This window comes from Cryptomeria japonica, chromosome 6 (assembly GCF_030272615.1).
Source record: "Cryptomeria japonica chromosome 6, Sugi_1.0, whole genome shotgun sequence".
Taxonomy (NCBI): domain Eukaryota; kingdom Viridiplantae; phylum Streptophyta; class Pinopsida; order Cupressales; family Cupressaceae; genus Cryptomeria; species Cryptomeria japonica.
In genome coordinates, this window is record NC_081410.1 from 236,508,282 (window position 1) to 236,525,978 (window position 17,697).

General features: G+C 36.0%; 1 protein-coding gene across 1 annotated transcript; it reads left to right on the forward strand.

The window, feature by feature from the left end:
- Nucleotides 1–1,003: 1,003 nt before the first annotated feature.
- LOC131077312 (V-type proton ATPase subunit d2) lies at nt 1,004–16,463 on the forward strand. Its single transcript, XM_058014780.2, has 10 exons — nt 1,004–1,385; nt 14,035–14,155; nt 14,267–14,374; nt 14,473–14,575; nt 14,731–14,811; nt 14,893–14,978; nt 15,239–15,298; nt 15,426–15,474; nt 15,580–15,714; nt 15,853–16,463. Exons 1-10 carry the CDS (start codon nt 1,205–1,207, stop codon nt 15,982–15,984), a joined length of 1,056 nt encoding a protein of 351 aa, XP_057870763.1. The 5' UTR covers nt 1,004–1,204; the 3' UTR covers nt 15,985–16,463.
- Nucleotides 16,464–17,697: the final 1,234 nt, after the last annotated feature.

Sequence of the window (17,697 nt, forward strand, 5' to 3'; positions counted from 1 at the left end):
CAACATTGTCATTTCTTGGTGGGGTCATGTGTTTGATTCTCATCAGAGTCTTTCATGCCACTTTTGCCTATTGAGTAATTTCAATATAGACGACTACCTCCTTTCTTGCTTGATTCTTTATTCCATGTGTCATTGGCTAATCACTTTCACTTTACTTTTAGATGCAACTTTCCTTGAAGGTAGTTTGAATATTTTCTTTGACTATGTTCTTTCACATCTTAAAATTTTACAATATTCTCATTGTAAAGATCTTATTTATTCTATTTTCTTATGATAAACATGGCACACCAATTCAATGGTATAAACATGCCAAGAGTTTTTGTTAATACATTCACACCATTATACTCCACCTCTTGTTGCCATTGCATAATTCCTCTCGATATTTATTAAAAAACAATTATTTTATTTAAGTAAATATACACACATTCACACATACATACATATATTAATTATATTGTTGAAGTAATTTGAAGTGGGTATTTTGTTTTGTTTGATGTAATTGGGAGTGGGTATTGTTAAGATACAAGAATGCATTTTTGTTGTTGGTATTCTTGTTTTGATTGTGGGACAAAAGATTTTGTAGTTTGAATCTTTTAAAATAACAAATATTTTCTTTGCTCCACAAACTTTTTCCTTGGACATTTAAAATGACGAAAGAGACTTGCACCCTATGGTAATACATACACAACCTTCAATTAGAGATCAAGGTCTCTATTTATCTCTCTACCAAAATTCCATATTACTTCAATGATCTTTTCCTACTCATTTCTAACTCATCTTCTCCATCTTTTTTATACTATTTATTATTATATACTTAAAACTAAACATATTACAATATCAATTATACATACATCCCTTCAATTTTTTCCATTCCAATACCAAAAACACCACACCCCCTTTGTATTCATCTATTTTAATCTAAGATGAAAGACCATTTTATTTATTTATTAAAGAAATAAATTACAAAATAAATATCTAAATCTTTAAGAACTCATAGCAAATCGGTTGAGAAAATCCTATAGAGCTAATCTGCACCCCCTAAAAGGTGCAAGTGCATAAAACTATTTATGCTTAACACGTTATCTCAGCCTATATGCACATCTATATGCGATAATCATTTTACTTCCGTAGGCTGAATGTGTTGAGATCCGAAACTCCGATCTAGATATCTTGCAGTTGCAGGGCAGCAAAATTAGTCGGAGCCATGTATGGATTCGAAGCGCTGACATTTAATATTCATGGAGGGTATCTGGAGGCTGTTGTACGTGGGTACCGTTCGGGCCTCTTAACAGCCGCGGATTACAACAATTTATGCCAATGCGAAACTCTCGATGACATCAAAATGCATCTCTCTGCTACAGACTATGGCCCTAATCTGCAGAACGGTAAAATTTGCTTTTTTTTAAGCTAATAATGATAGGGTTTAATTGAATTGCGGACACTGCGTGATTTATATCTTTGATATTTGGTCATAGTAGAGTATGCATCCCCTTGACGAAAATAGTACCTGATCTAAGAATCTGGCCAGGAAATGCTAATTTTCCCTATATTCATGACATTAGGAAAAGAAAAGGATTTGCCACAACTGTTTCAAGAGAGGCGATTCTTGATATCTTCCGGTGGAAATCTAAAAAATCTGCCTGGACCGGCCTCTTAAATTTTTTTGCGATGTGCTTGAATTGTCCAGAGGGTAACCTTAAGAAAAATCCACCATGAAAGATTATCATGAGGACTTTTTTGTTTATTTGTTTCTAGAGCCAGGAAGTGGCAGACAATAGTTGAATTATAAGTGATAAACTGTGATATTAATGTAGGTAGGATTTTTTCTGACATTGTTTGAGGGAACACCTAATGGTGGATCTGGACACCCACATGTACTGTGGCTTTCAATCTTTGAGGGTTAAAGCTGAGTGGCCATCTTTGCATCCCAATCCAAAGTGATACTAGTGCCTTAGGAAGGGAAGATGCTGACTCAGGGATATGCATCCCAAAGCTTGCTTCTAGATTTGGAAAGGTGTAAGTTCATGTTGTTTCTTTTGAACCACTCTTGGCTTATAAGTTTCTCAAGTTGAATCAAATGCTACCATACGCTATATCAAAACACCCGAGTTCGAAGTTTGGGGATGGAGAAATTTTGTAGGCAGGTGGGTATTGTTGTCATTTCTATGACTCCCTTGGTCCATCAGTGAGAATCGATCAGAGATATGTTCCATGGACCAGCGCTGGCCCAATTGATCAAGGAGAAAACCAATGGAGGTGTGAAGTGTTTAAGTGTTGTCTTGTCAGAAGGAGAGTTCCTAAGTCTTCTCTTACCCAAAACTCCGAAGTTGGACCAGAGCTGCCCCAATTGATCAAGGAGAAAACCAATGGAGGCGTGAAGTGTTTAAGTGTTGTCTTCTCAGAAGGAGAGTTCCTAAGTCTTCTCTTCCCTGGAACTCCATAACTGCGGAACCCTGAAGTTCCCAAGTTCTTAAGTCTTCCCTTCCTCGGAACTCCGTAACTCCGGAACTCCCAAGTTCCTAAGTCTTCTCTTTCTCGGAACTCCGTAACTTTGGAACCTGGAAGTTCCCAAGTTCCTAAGTCTTCCCTTCCTCGGAAATTCGTAAATCCGGAACCGCGAAGTTCCCAAGTTCCCAAGTCTTCCGACTTCCTACGATTTGCAACACTTTCAGATGGCGTGATCAACACTCAAAGCTCTTAATGCTCCACCAACTCTTGCGACTTGTACACTTTCTTTTGTGGAGCTACAGGGGTGCATTTAATGATTTTTGCAAGATTTCCATCAAGTGGAATACAAGGCCATGCTTATTTATGGTTATTTGTTGACTTTCATGTCATGCCTGCATGTTCTGACTTTGGAATGTCAGGCAATCCACTTTCTAGAAGTACTTTTCTTCTTGGGATTGCCTTGTCAAGGTATGGCCGTGTTGCTTGCATGTACACCATGTCAGGTGCATGCACTTCCCTGCATTCCTTGACTTACATTCCTAAAATGTTAGAATTTTATATGAAAGCATATGTCAAGAAGTAAACAATTCAGAATTCAATCCAAAGTTTAATTTTGTAAGGGCATATCGTATCAGCTTTTGGGGGCATCTGAAATCTTTTATATCTGTAACAGTATCCATATCTTGATAAGTTAGTTAGCATATGAATGGCAGAAAATATCAGCTTTTGGGGGCATCTGAAATCTTTTATATCTGTAACAGTATCCATATATTGATAAGTTAGTTAGCATATGAATGGCAGAAAACATCAGATAATTGTTACGGACCAAATTTATGAATCTGTATTTAGGAAGTGCCAAGTGCTTGCAAAAGTAGAAAGCTTGGCCTAAAAATGCATGTTGGCAGACGAAGTGAAGCGTGAGGAAGGATTTTAGAAGCCTTGATTGGAAGTTACAATACTAAACAAATGCACTTCTGCTTCAAAGTTCAAACGTTTGCCCACTTCCTAGTGTAGTGATGAAACATGGAGCAATAAAAATCAGGACAATCAATGCCAAACACTGTTACAACAATGGTGCTTAATAGCATAGTTCACATACCCTGACTGGGCAGATAATTTTTTTTTGACTTGGCAAAAACTTGGCGAAATGTGACAACTTAAAAAATGTCTGCTCAACAGCTTAAAAAATAAAATTGTTGGGGTGAAAACCTTGTAATTGTGTGATTTGGAAATTTTTTCAGTGGCAGGAATCTTGCAATCATGTATAACTAAAGAGGCAGCAAAACACAGAAAAATCTGTGATAGGCAAAGGGATTAAACACATTGACAGAAGTTTTTCATGATGGCAAACTAGTGAAAACCATACAAGTAGAAACAAACAAGAAGGTGTGATTAATTGGCAAAATTGCAATACACCACTGCAGGCAAATTTTTCCCCGATGGAATTGTGTTGTAGAAAAAATTGTGGTCAATGTTTGTTGATTGGTTTCTTCCCATGTACACACGTTAAAATTGCATTAAAATTTTGTTTAAGTTGCACATTCTGATTTTCATCGCTTTTTAACATATCCTTTGATTTTTCTTTGCAATCGGGTTTCCAATATCATTTTTTATTTGGTGTACAGATTTGGCATCACTATTTATAATTTTAGGATAGTTAATAAGTAAAGGAGAAGGATTACAATTGCAATTTACAACATATATGCTACCATTTTGTCTTTTATGAATCTGGCCTAAATCATCATTTCTCCAAACCCAAGGAAAAGCACTGATTCTAACAAGAATTGTATGACTTCAAGACGTTCACTATAGCAAACCCACAGAATGACACTGGAGAATTATGTTAACCAACAAGTGTATAAGGGAAACCTGTCAAGTCAACAATGGAGGTTGCAATAACCATAGAAGATAGAAGCAACATAACCCAGCTAACAGGTGTAAGACAGATTTCACACCTTCACCAGCATCCTCCATGTTAGATATGCATTCAAATTGAGGAAACATTGATAAGGCACATGGAGGAACTTTTTCAAGTCTTTTTTGATTTTTTCAAATTATTCAAGCTTCTTTTCCTGGGTTTTATTTCTTTTGTTTCAATAGAAACAATGCCAGTTAAAGCTTGTTGTGCTAGTCAGTCCCCTCACACATTGGGTAGTTTTAATCTTTTCCTGTATTAATATACACAAAACAGATATACACACAAGATACAATTTTCATTTCCTAGAAGCGTAAGCTGCAGATTTGCTTCATATATATATATATAATGGTGATATTTGCATTCTCATGCCAATTCCCATTTAATTTGAGCCCATTTCAATAGAATGTCAGAATACAACTACATATCAACCTGTAGTGCACTCTAGATTTCACTTTGGCTCATGACCCAACATTAACAGGAGCTCTCCAGATTATATAATTAGTCCAGAGTTAGATATGAAGAGATTTTTGTTATCCTGCAAATATTTAAATATAGGAACTCATAAGTCTTATAATTTTATTCATATGCATATGCAAATTAACTACATGAGTCTAAGTGTGTGTGTGTTGATTCCATCATGACTGGTTACCTCCATTGGCTAGAACCTTTTCCTCGATGATACTCTCTCTCCAATCGGAGAGTGTCGATGGTTCCTGTCTGGAGAGTGTCGATGGTTCCTGTCACACTTGAATAGTTGTCAGCATGATCATTCTTATTTATGTTTCAAGCGATACTTAATACATTCAAATTGACGGCCTAATTGTTTGCATTTAAACATTTCATACAACAATTTAGTAATTGAATAGGCAAATTAAATTTAATGTGACAGGGGAAGTGCCATGATCTTTAAAGCTTGTAAATGGTTGTTTCTTAATTGCTAGCTATTTATCCCATATTCTGCAAACTTTAATCATAATATGAGTTATATCCTTAGGCTCAAAGAGCTTTAGCTCATGCAAATTTTAAAAATTAGACACCTCAAAAACAGATCTAGGTTTTGGTCCTTCAGAATATTCTTTACCCTGCAAGCTCAATGTCAAAGCTTGTTGAATGTCGTTGCTAACTGCCTGCCTGCCAAAGCTTGGTAAATGGACAAAAGGAATTTGCTCATATTATTATAATGATTGACCAATTTTTTTTTCGAATAAGATCATGTGATTCTCCTACAATGTTCTTAGAGCCATTTAAAACAAATAAATCGTTGAGGTTCCAGATAAAGACTAGCAATATGTACCCTTTGAAATTGTGGCATGTTGTAGATTTTAAATTGCTTTATTTGGGACACCCATGTGAGAAGGGAACCGTTAAACTTTCACGTATCAACTAAGTTACCAGGTTCGCCCTTGGACCCCCCTGGTACTGGTCCTGGTTCGAACGGGTTCCTGGTTCGGGTCCGGTTCGGACTGGGTTTGAAAAACCCAGAGGTGGTTCGTCCCTGGTCGAACCCAGTCGAACCCAGGCGGACCCAGGTCGAACCTGGGCGGCTGGGCAGCCCAAAAAAGCAAATTATATGCAAAATTTAATTTTTTTTTGATTTCCGCCTGCTAAAAAGTGAAATTTGTACCCTAAAAGGTGACTTCTAAAACATTATATTCACTCATTTCACCTCATTTGTGTTGCAAACATATGTTTTATGAGAGCAGGTTGAAGAAAGGGTGAACAAAATTTGGCTTCCAAGATCAAAGAGGAGGAGTTGACGACTGATGTTTGTTTTGTTGTTTATATGATGCTATGTGACATGCAAATTTTTAATTCATGCTTATAGGCTTCACAAATATCAATATATATATATATATATATATATATATATATATATATATATATATATATATATATATATATATATATATATATATATATATATATATATATATATATATATATATATGCTAACGAAACCAAACAAACCCAAACCCCTTTTCAAAATTTTGCCATACCGGCGTACCGGGTTCTTCGAACCCGAACCCGAACCGGTAACTTAGCGTATCAATATTGGGAGGGAATTTATGTTTACCTTAAGTTGGTTCTTTGCTGTTACACTCACGCTATGAGGAGTATCCCTCCAGCAAAAACTACATGTTCCTTGTATCCCATTCCTTGTTTCCCTTGGTTGACGGTTTGAATCTAGCAACTGTTGTAGGCTGCTACTGATTTGTGCCTTTTGGTTTTTCAGAGCTGCGACTATGCTATTTAGATTGTCAAATTGGCTACTTCACTCTGGTATTCACTCCTCTTTAATTTTCGTGGTTTCAGATTCCAATGCTTCCGTAGATGGAGTCTTGCTCAGTGATGCAGTTGATCTAGACTTTCCTCAAGTGGAAGGACCTGCCATACAGTATTGAATTCACAATAAAAAAATAAACCAGCAGTTTGCACTGGTGTAATGTATGCACAAAATGAATTCAATGACTGGAATAGCATGCTGGTTGAAAACAGGAACCTGAAACAGAAAAAATCACCTTATAATGTAAAACTTATATCTAAGAGATCATCAAGTCAAGATGAATCCAATGACTGCTATATTCCCCAAAGTTCAAACGCCCAATTGCAGAGCTTTCAACCCCAGATTCACTGGTGCAGATGAAATTTCTAGGTGCTTAGTTTGGCAATTTAAAAAATTGATTTGTCAAAAACTTTTTCCACTCAATCAGGGCCTGTAGATCTAAAGTGCAGAACAAAAAAATGCCCAATTTTTTTCTGATTTCTGAGAAACACTTGACCTTTGCTTTGACGAAAAGATCTGCTATGCTAGCATTGATGCCAAACTTGCTTCTTTGATACCGCTAGTAGTGAATTTACTTATTACAAAAGAAGAAACATATGGATATCGATAAAAATTCCACAAGAACACAATGACAGAAACACAGATTTAATATGGAAAATGAACATGATAGATCAGATGCACACAATACATGTGAAAACAGAGTAAAACAGATTATTATTAAGCAGAGCGACTCTAAGCAGGCAACCTCCAAAAGTCTTACAAAAGAACAGAATTTTTAATATGATGGTCAACTACTAATCCCTAATTTCTATATATAGCATCTTTGGGCAATATTAATCTCTTAATTCCAATGAGGCTGACCAACCCTAAAATTAAAATATTAAGTATTAAATTATTGAGATAAGGATAACATGTGCTTTAGTCAGCCATCACATATTACCATACATGCAATGTTTGCCCTAGTTGGCCATCACATATCCCAATACAACCAATTGGTTAAGGATGTAAAATTCTCAGCTTGGATATAATTTTTATGCAAATAAGTTGGATGTCACAGAAATTATTTTAGTTTCAAATTTGGCTGGCTTTATTTGTTTTTTCTACAGAAAAGTAAAGAATATCTAATTCAGTCTGTTGTGAAGCTTTTTGAGAATTTATAGTCCATAAATGGTAAATCCCTACAAAGCAGGTTTCCAAGACATTGGATAATCAGTAAAGTGGTAGTAAAGGATTTCTTCCATGGTCTTTGTGGTAAAACCAGCAATGGTGTTGGCAGATTCTGTTGTATCTGATGAACCACAACTATTTAGTACAAAGCACAGGTGAGCTAACCACCTGCAGCAGACCAGAGACAAAACTCTAAGGATTTTAATAGGATCCAGTGTGTGGCCCTCCAAATGCCCTTTAGCTGATTTGTCATTTTCACGGATAAGAATAATCCTCTGGTATGCATTTGAAGAGGTGTGTTAGATATAGGGCTTCAAGCAGTTCCATGAACGAGCCGGGCATTGTTAAGTAGATGTATTAATGCCTAGATTAAAGGAAAGTGAATTAAAACTTTTTTTCTACTTTGGATAATACATTTTTTCACAAATTATTTATTTCTCATTGCATATTTTGGGCTCTTTGACAAAATTAGTAAGTTCTCTATATATCTGAAGGCTTAATATCCTTAGGATGACTGGTGACCACTGTAGTCATTGTTAATATTTAATAGTATATTCCAGTTTTGAATTAGGCCAGAAAACTGTTAATTGGTGAGGTTTGATGCTGTCCCAGGATTTCTAATTGTTGCCTTCAATACTAATCGATAGAAAATACATGTTACGTCGTAAATTTATTTAGAGAAAGACAATATTTGATATTGAAGTCATTGTGGTCTGCAAATTGGCGAGTATAGGTTTTGTTAAGAACCATGCTGATAATTTTTGCAAGTGGATGAATGTATGTGCTTTATGCTGAAAATTTAATTATTGAATACATTAATCAGTCTGTGAATAGATGTAAAGGTTTTTTGTTCTTTTGTGTTTGCAAGAGTTGATATAGAATGCTCTATGTCATGCAAGATTTGGCTGAAGATTGTAGCCACCTAAGCTTTAGAAGCTTATATGAAAACACAAGAGGGATCAGCTTTGAGAGAATAATGCTATTCTATCAAAGAATGCAAATGATAGATTAAACTATGTTGAATTGAGATTACAAAGAGAACCTCTTGGTATATAGGCCAAGGTGAACATAGGATTGCATGGGAGTATGCGTCTTAATCTTATGACTTGAAAGATATAGTGATAACTACCTATGTGTATCCTAAGTAATAACAAGTGTGAATAGGGCCTAGATGATGAACTAGCTAGGTAAAACACCCCCTTTCACACCAACACAAAAGATGGGTCTTGGCTACTAGACCACGTTTGGCACCCATGTACAAATGTAATGCAATCTCTCACAAGCAGAGAAAAGGAGAAAACCTAGTTGGACAAAACTCCCTTCCAAAAGGGAGATAAAACAAAAAGCTTTCAATGAGGAATGAGAAGAGCAAATTCCCATGCAAGGGAAAACCGAAACAGTGTACCCTATAAGAGAAAAGAAGAGAGACCATGCAACCCCTCCTCAATGTAGAGTCTTCTGCAATGATGGTAGATGCCTGACAATGAATTTTGAAGATGATCCAATCTCGCCAAACAACTTTCCTTCCCTTAGGAAGAAACAAAACCAAGATGGTATGCAAAATGTCTTCCCATTCTTGAAAGGAAGATGAGGGAAGAAAGATGAAGTATGATGTCTTTGAACTCTGCTCAAGTGTTTCCATGTTGATGCTGAAAGTTGCCTCCATCAAATTTGGTGTTCTAGGTCACACTAATGAAGATGAAAATCCAAAATCTAGTAGAGACGATTGTAGAACACAATCCAAAGACAAAGATACCTCCTTTGAAGATTAGAAAACCTCCAAATGCTGCTAAAAAATATCCACACATGTCAAACTATGACGAATGATTATTTAGAGAATGAACAATAGGGCCAGAGTGTTAATTTTAAGCAATCAGATGTTAATCTTAAATAATCAGGTTATAACAAAACAGTAACAGCAATAAAAACACAAAACAAGATACACCAATACCCTGGGAAAACCTCCCTCTTGGAGGTGAAAAACCCAGCCACAAAGTACAATGTGTATTATCTCAAATGTAGGCAATTACAAGGCAAGTGTGCTTATCTCAGATTGCTGTTCAACCAGCAAGATAGCAGATCTGAATTCCTCTTTATTTGATGATGGAGATTGCAGCCCTTATCATCATCATCAAATTCGCTCAAGGCATGTCTTCATTAGCTTCGCAAGATCTTGATAGCATCACCTAACAGCCAGCCTTCACACAATGGATGAGGAGCAAGTTCGCACAAGAGAGAGAGAGAGATTGCCAAATGTTGGAGAGCAGATTACATGTGTTGACAGTCTTAAGAATGATTCGCCTTGTGTATAAATTGATTCATTATGCTGTGCAAATGACTTGCTTATATACTTGGCTTGTGGTGTCAAGTCTCAAGTCGGCCTGCCTTGTTAATTTAATAATGATATTATGTATATCGTCCAAATAGGTCTTGACCTATTAAGACGTTATTGCTTGATTGCCTTTACCACACGCTACATGAGTTTGGGCCCAACCCAATTACATAATCGCTCAAAATACATATTGGGCCTACCCTATCTACAAGTTACATTCAATATAGGACCACAAGTTACATCACCCAATTAGGGTCAGATCAAATTACAAGTTACATTTATAGGGCTTGTCCTATCCACAAGTTACATTATATATAGGTCTTGCCCAAGCAAGACATAATTACAAGTTACATGTATTTGGGCCCAGCCCTAAGTTCGATTTACATAATAGACAATACATGTGTATTTTAATTGTCATTGACAACATTAAAATACAATAGATAGGTATCCGAGCTAGCTACTATTTCAACACAGAGTGTTCCCTCAAAACAACTGAAGAAGAATCATTGCTATCAAAGAGAAGAAGAATGTAATCAATTTTGTTCAATGGTGTCTTCCAAGTCTGAAATGTGGGATTCTATCAACAAACCTGCAATGTCTGTCAAGTGATCGTCGCTAGTAGCCATCTTTGGAAGATGATGTATGTCATGTTGCACGAAATCACAAGTAGCAAAAACTATGGCAACACAAGCATCATCAAATGCAATAGTAGATGAAGGAGATGAGATCTTAGTGCATGCCATTCGACTACACTTATCATCCCCAAAGTTGTCCACACTAAATGCCATAGCGTGTACATCAAATGATTTTGTCAATGCTGGATTACTAGAGACTTCAGCCTCAAGATGTTGACTCATGGTGAAGAAGATGAACCTTGTAAATCTGGTAGGAGCCATAGAAACTTAAGTCTCAATAGGAGGAGTCTATCATCAAGACAACCAAAATATTCCATTCAACAAGAACTGCAACTGTTTTATCTCAATTGGTTGAAGCAGTTCACTACGCCCTACTATTTTAGAGGGCTCTACGGGGGGCCTACTATAACTAGTGCCGGGGTGGGGCCTTTCTATAGTTGATAGTAGGGCCCCCGGGACATGGAATGGGTCTAGCTCACGATAAAGCTGCTTCTTAGAGGTTTTTTGCGGCTATAATTCTTTTCAACTTCAATTGATTCTATATGTAACAACTTGAAACTCATCAAGTGGAACAAGACAATCCACAATAGGATCCTTTGGGAATGGAGATTCATTTGAGTCTCCATACATCTCCCATAGTTTGGTCATAAGGTCACGAGGGGACTCAATACCATTAGTGACCATTTGTGTGTCAATATCACAACTACAACCAATTATTCCTAGGGTATATCCAGTCTTTATGTCCCACACAACTCCCTTCCAATATGATGATGGTTTAGGAACTAGTCCATAGAGATAGGGCAAGAGATTAAGGCACCTAGAATGCATTAGGATTCTATCTCGCCAAGACTTATAGCTCCATTTACCCAACCTGATTATAGCAGGATGTCTACTGATACCCATGATTAACTCCTCAACTTTAGGCATTCAATAGACCAATCAAAAGATTCAATCCAACAATAGCACAAGATTACCCCCCAAATTACATAGTTGTAGAAACCCTCAACAAAGTATGATTTGACACTTTAATATGGAGTGCAATTACAAGTGCTAGATGCCAAAAAACAACAAACTAGACTCTATCGTGGTACATACAATGCCAAATTTGGTCACGAGTTCAAAGTACAGTTTTTATATAGAATGAGATTAATCTGATCACACCACTGCAAAGTACAGGAAAAATATGCACTTCAAAAAATAACACCGAAAAATGTTATCATAAGAGCAAGAGGGAGCCCCAAAAGTTCCCAAAATGAGAATGGTTCAGAAATAAGTGTAAGAATATGCAATTTATGAAAAAACCAGGCAGCAAAATAAATAACCAATTGTACCACTGCGAAGAGCACAAAATTCTATCCCAAACTAAAAAAATTGCTCGCAAATTGGAGGTCCCGAGCCTTAAAAGTTTGCCTGCCAAAATGAAAACTCAAATGGAGAGGGGGGCCTGAAAATCTTTAGGCGCTTGTTGACATCAGTAAGGAATATTCTTTGCGCTTGCTGGAGTATGCTATAAAATGGAATATTTGTAGAATCTTTTTGAGATTCTATGGCCAGCGATGGATTGAATCTTCTACACAAAATATTCTTTTTTATTCATTGTTGGATTTTTACACGGGCAACTTGGTAAACAACAGAAATTGGCTAATGATGCTTTTCCATGTGGTGGTGTTCGATACCACTGGTGCCTATGTGAGCAAATTGCAGGTGTTGTACTTGTGCATGTATGACCTGCTAAAAGGTCGGAGGAAAACTATTTTTCTAATTTTTAATTTTTGGAAAAAAAAAATGAATTTTAAAAAAATTGAAATATTTTTCTGATCCTATTGGCAAAGTGACCTGCGCAGGCCAGCGCCATTAATGCGACCATACAATCATATAGATGACTTGAGGGGTGGGGCAGTTTTTTTTAAGGGCTTCAGGTGAAGTGCTCAGATTTTGACGAATTGATAGTTGATCTTTAGGGATCTTGGGTGTTTTGGACGCGATAACAGGGTGTATTTTTACCCAAAATGCTTCAAAATTGTGGCTACCTTTAGGATTTGGCCTCAATTTGGACAAAACAATAAGCAAAATTGACTTTCTTGAACTGTCTGAACTCAATGGTGAGCTCAAATCTGCACTAGCAAGCTTCAATTTTGATCTGCAATACAAAGCCACAATGAGGAAACACCCCAAATTTGGTATTTTTGTTAAATTTTTCTGATTCCCTAGATCATCATTTGATGCAAGAGAAGAGCCTACTCAACTTTTTGAGATCTACCAAGATTTGCACCCTAGATCTCCCAATTTTGACTACCAAGAAGCAATTCCACAAGCTTTAATACCATGTGAGAGTTGGTATAGAATGCTCTATACCATGAAAGATTTGGCTGACAATTGGTAGCCATCCAACAAGATCTAGGAATTTCTGTGAAAGCGCAAGAGAGATCAATTATGAGAGAATAATGCTGTTCTATTAAAGGATGCCAAGGTGAACATAGGATTGCATAAGATTATGACATATGTGTCTTGATCTTATGAATTGAGACATAATAATAACTATCCTATGTATACCTTAAGTAAACTTTAACAAGTGTGAATAGGACCTGTGTGATGAACTAGCAAGGTAAAACACCCCTTTCACACCAACAGTGTTACAAATTAACTGAGGCAGAAGATAACGAAGAAGCAGGTAATATAGTTTATTATAATCTGTGAATTTTCCTCTTTTGGAGCACAAGTGTTGGCTGTTCTCACATAACAGATGGAATGTCCAGGATACTCCAAGGAATAGGTTAGAAACGTATTGCTTGACTTTTCTTCTAAACAATTTTCTACTTTTGTGCTATTTTCAAAACAGCTAATTATTTTCTAACATGATTTTGTCCATTATTATGTTTATGAATAATTATGCAATAGGAATATGTGTGCAAGTGTGATTTGAGAGATGCTCGTGTCAGTTATGAATTAGCACCTGATTCATATGGCTTTGTATTTCTTCTCGAGTAGTATCTCAAAGTCATGGATTTATATTTTATGTTGATTTAAAAGATCCCAATATAAAAAGCTTATCTTGACATGTCAACAATGTAGCATCACAGTCTTGGATAGTTAGACAGACATATATTAGAACAAGTATTTTTGTGAACACTGTTTTATATATTGCAGGCAAAGCATATTCAGATGGTCACACACACACGTGCATGTATCATTTGAGAAAATCATATTTCTCTCTTTAGTTCAATTTTCATTTGTTGGGGTGAACTTGCAGAGCCTTCACCATTGCATACATCAACAATTGTTGAGAAGTGTACCCTTAAACTGGTGGACGAATACAGACACGTGCTTTCTCAAGCGACTGAGCCATTGTCAACTTTCCTTGAATATATTACGTAGGTGTCCGTCATTTCTCACTTAAATAGAAAGATGGTTTGAGATAAAGTGGTTAGATAACTGTTTAGACAATGTCTTCATACTGACCTATTTCTTGGGATGGTTTTCAGGTATGGTCATATGATTGACAATGTGGTCCTTATTGTTACTGGCACTCTCCATGAAAGGGATGTTCATGAATTGCTAGAAAAATGCCATCCTCTGGGCATGTTTGACAGGTAGTGTTATATTTGAAATTTTATAAATTGCAGGGATAGTGTTAGGATGTAGTATGTTCATGATACATAGGATTCTAATATCATAAGCTACTTTCCAGTATTGCAACGCTTGCAGTTGCACAGAATATGCGAGAACTGTACAGACTGGTGCTTGTTGATACGCCTTTGGCTCCATACTTTTCAGAGTGTATTACCTCCGAGGTACTGAAGCATATCATTGAATGATTTATTAATCATATTGTTTTAAGTGCTTTAAAGGGGCTAGTTAGCTGCTTTTTCAGTTGATAGATCATTGTGGAACTTCATTGCACCAGTTGTCCTGCCATTTGTAGTAATTTCTTCTTTCACTGCTTTAGGATTTGGATGACATGAATATAGAAATTATGCGAAACACACTTTATAAAGCATATCTGGAAGATTTCTACAGGTTTTGCAAGGTATGAATATCAGCTAATGTTTCTTGTGTACTTATTATAGCATTCCCTTCTGCTGAGTTCTGATTTATTAGTTGCCAACAGAAATTGGGAGGAGCTACTGAAGAAATAATGTGTAACTTATTAGCATTCGAAGCTGATAGAAGGGCTGTCAACATAACAATAAATAGGTACACAATTCCTGAATCTTTTGATTGCTTCATTTATCAATTTGTTTCATACAGTTGTAAGCATGCCAGCTGTTGGATACTCTAGTATTTACTAAAATTAAAAATTCTGATTTTATGAGAATTTATTGTGGTTTCAATTGTGGAGAGTCAAATTTTTATAATGCTAAAATATCTGATATACAGTCTAGATGCTAAAATATCAGATTTACCAATAGAAGTTATGAATCTTATTGCTGAGTGTAGAACTTGCATCCTTGCAGTATTGGGACAGAATTGACTCGGGATGATCGACGGAAGCTTTATTCCAACTTTGGGCTGCTGTAAGGATTACATAAATAAATAATAATTGGATTGTGGCTACCTGAGTTGCTTAATCACTTTGCGTTTTGTTTCTCTTTTTTCGTTATGGGAGATATGCCAATTCATAAATTTGATCTTGTATGGCAGTTACCCTTATGGTCACGAAGAACTTGCTGCCTGTGATGACATTGACCAGGTAGCCATTATGTTCAAAATTTTTATTTTTCATGATTACAAAATCTTGGATTCTTTCAAAGTTTACTCTTTTTGGTGCACTTTTTAAAGCCTTTTTATTTGATAGGTGCGTGGGGCTATGGAAAAGTATCCACCATATCAAGCAATTTTTTCCAAACTATCATATGCAGAGACTCAAATGCTTGACAAGGCTTTTTATGAAGAGGAAGTTAAGAGACTTTGTCTGGCCTTTGAACAACAGGCACGTGCATCTCTGAAACTTGAATTGTTTTCTCTCTATCATTTTTTTTGAGATAAAATATAATTGTTGTATTACAATGTAGAGTATTTCAGAAAATTCTATTCTACCTTGTTTATGCTGTTTTTGGCTGGCATGCAGTTCCATTATGGCGTCTTCTTTGCATATGTGAGATTACGAGAGCAGGAGATCCGGAACTTGATGTGGATTTCTGAATGTGTTGCACAAAACCAGAAGTCCAGAGTTCATGATAGTATCGTTTTTATATTCTAATAATTTCTTTCAGCCTTGAAGATTGTTTATGGTTGCTGGAAATCATGTCTGCATGGTTTTCTTGTATCTTATTGCCATATAAAGTTATCTAGGCCTTTCAAATAATCATGCTCATCAGAAGAGGAGCTGGAGCTTTTTCTGGTACCGCTGGGGTTATTATCTGTGTTGTGTATCGGAATACATTATTATAGTAAAGACAGCTACTGTTCATGCTGTAAATTTTTTTTTGAACATTTGAAGTAAATGATTTTTTTAGAAGTCCTGAGTTAAGATGTCCAAAACTTGATATCAATAGGTTATGGAGATGGGAAAGTTTTTCCAAGTGTTACACCGAGTTTCCTGCATGGGGGGAGGGCAAAAACATTTCCCAAATTCTAGGGACAGCTGGGGGATGACCATTTTTTTCCAAATTTTTGGGACAAACTAAAAGCAGTGGAAATTTTAAATTTTTTTATAATATGCTAAATTTGTCCCGACAATTCTTTCCCTTTTAGATTTTTGTTTTGAGTTTTTAATATTTTTTCCTTAAAAAATTACTTTTTAAATCTTTATGCACCAAAAGGAGCACGCTGTCTGTCCGCCCAGAAAGGGACTTACCATCCAAGTCGTCTTGTCCGTGGGATCCAGGAAGATGGGGATGTTATCTAGATCCTTTGGGATCACCCCCTTGGAATCCTGCGTTTCTTATAGTTATTGTTTTTACTCTGACAAAGCCACGAAATGGTAGAATGAATGCGCCCTTCATTACAAGTTACATAGCTAGCTATATCTTTTTGGCCCGTGAATGGTTTGGAAAAAAAATAATTCCATGTTGTGTGCAATGTTTCATCTTGTATGTTGACAGATGCGACGGATTCTGAAATTTCTGTGTTATTTTAGGCGGATTCTGAAATTCTCTGTTATTTATGACGATCAGCTGCGGCAAAATTTCTCCCAAAATTTGAACAGTTGGAGGATGCTTATTAAAATAACTTTAACACATTAAAAGCAATTAGAAATTTTAAAAAGTGGCTATAATATGATCAATTTGCAATGACAATGCTCTTCCATTTAGCTTTTTAAGAGTTTTTAATACTATTTTCTTTAAAAAACTTTTTAATTTTTATGCATCAAAAGCAACAGGCTCTCCATCATATGAAAAAGGGATGTCCCATCCAAATCCTCAAGTCCGTGGGAGTTTACGAAGTCGGCACCCCTTCGGAATTCTGTGTTTTTCATATTTATTGGTTGTATTTTTGACAGCTACGAGAAAATAGAATGAATGAGTCCTTAATTACCAAATTATAGGGCTAGTATTTTTGGGCTTTTATTGGTTGGGAAAGAACTTAATTCCAATATCTTTCATCTTATATGCTACCTAGTCATCACTTAGTAATATGGTGATAAAGTTGATGGATTTTGAAGTTCTATGTAACTTCTGGACATTTCAGTTACAATTGGAGGAAGATGCATTTTATATTTATTTATTTTAATGTTTTTATAGGTTCCGTAGGGTTTAGTCTTTTGGAAGGAGTTAATATAAGAATTCATTAATTATAAAGGTTCTAGTGGTAATCATGTATAGGTTTTTTGGTATCAATTTGTAAAGCTTTTGGAAGTAAATGTATAGTTTTTTTGGTATCAATTTGTAAAGCTTTTGGAATAACTGTATAGAGCTTTTTCTATTAATTTTTGGATCACATTTTCATTAGGAAGAGGATGCAATTGAAGTAG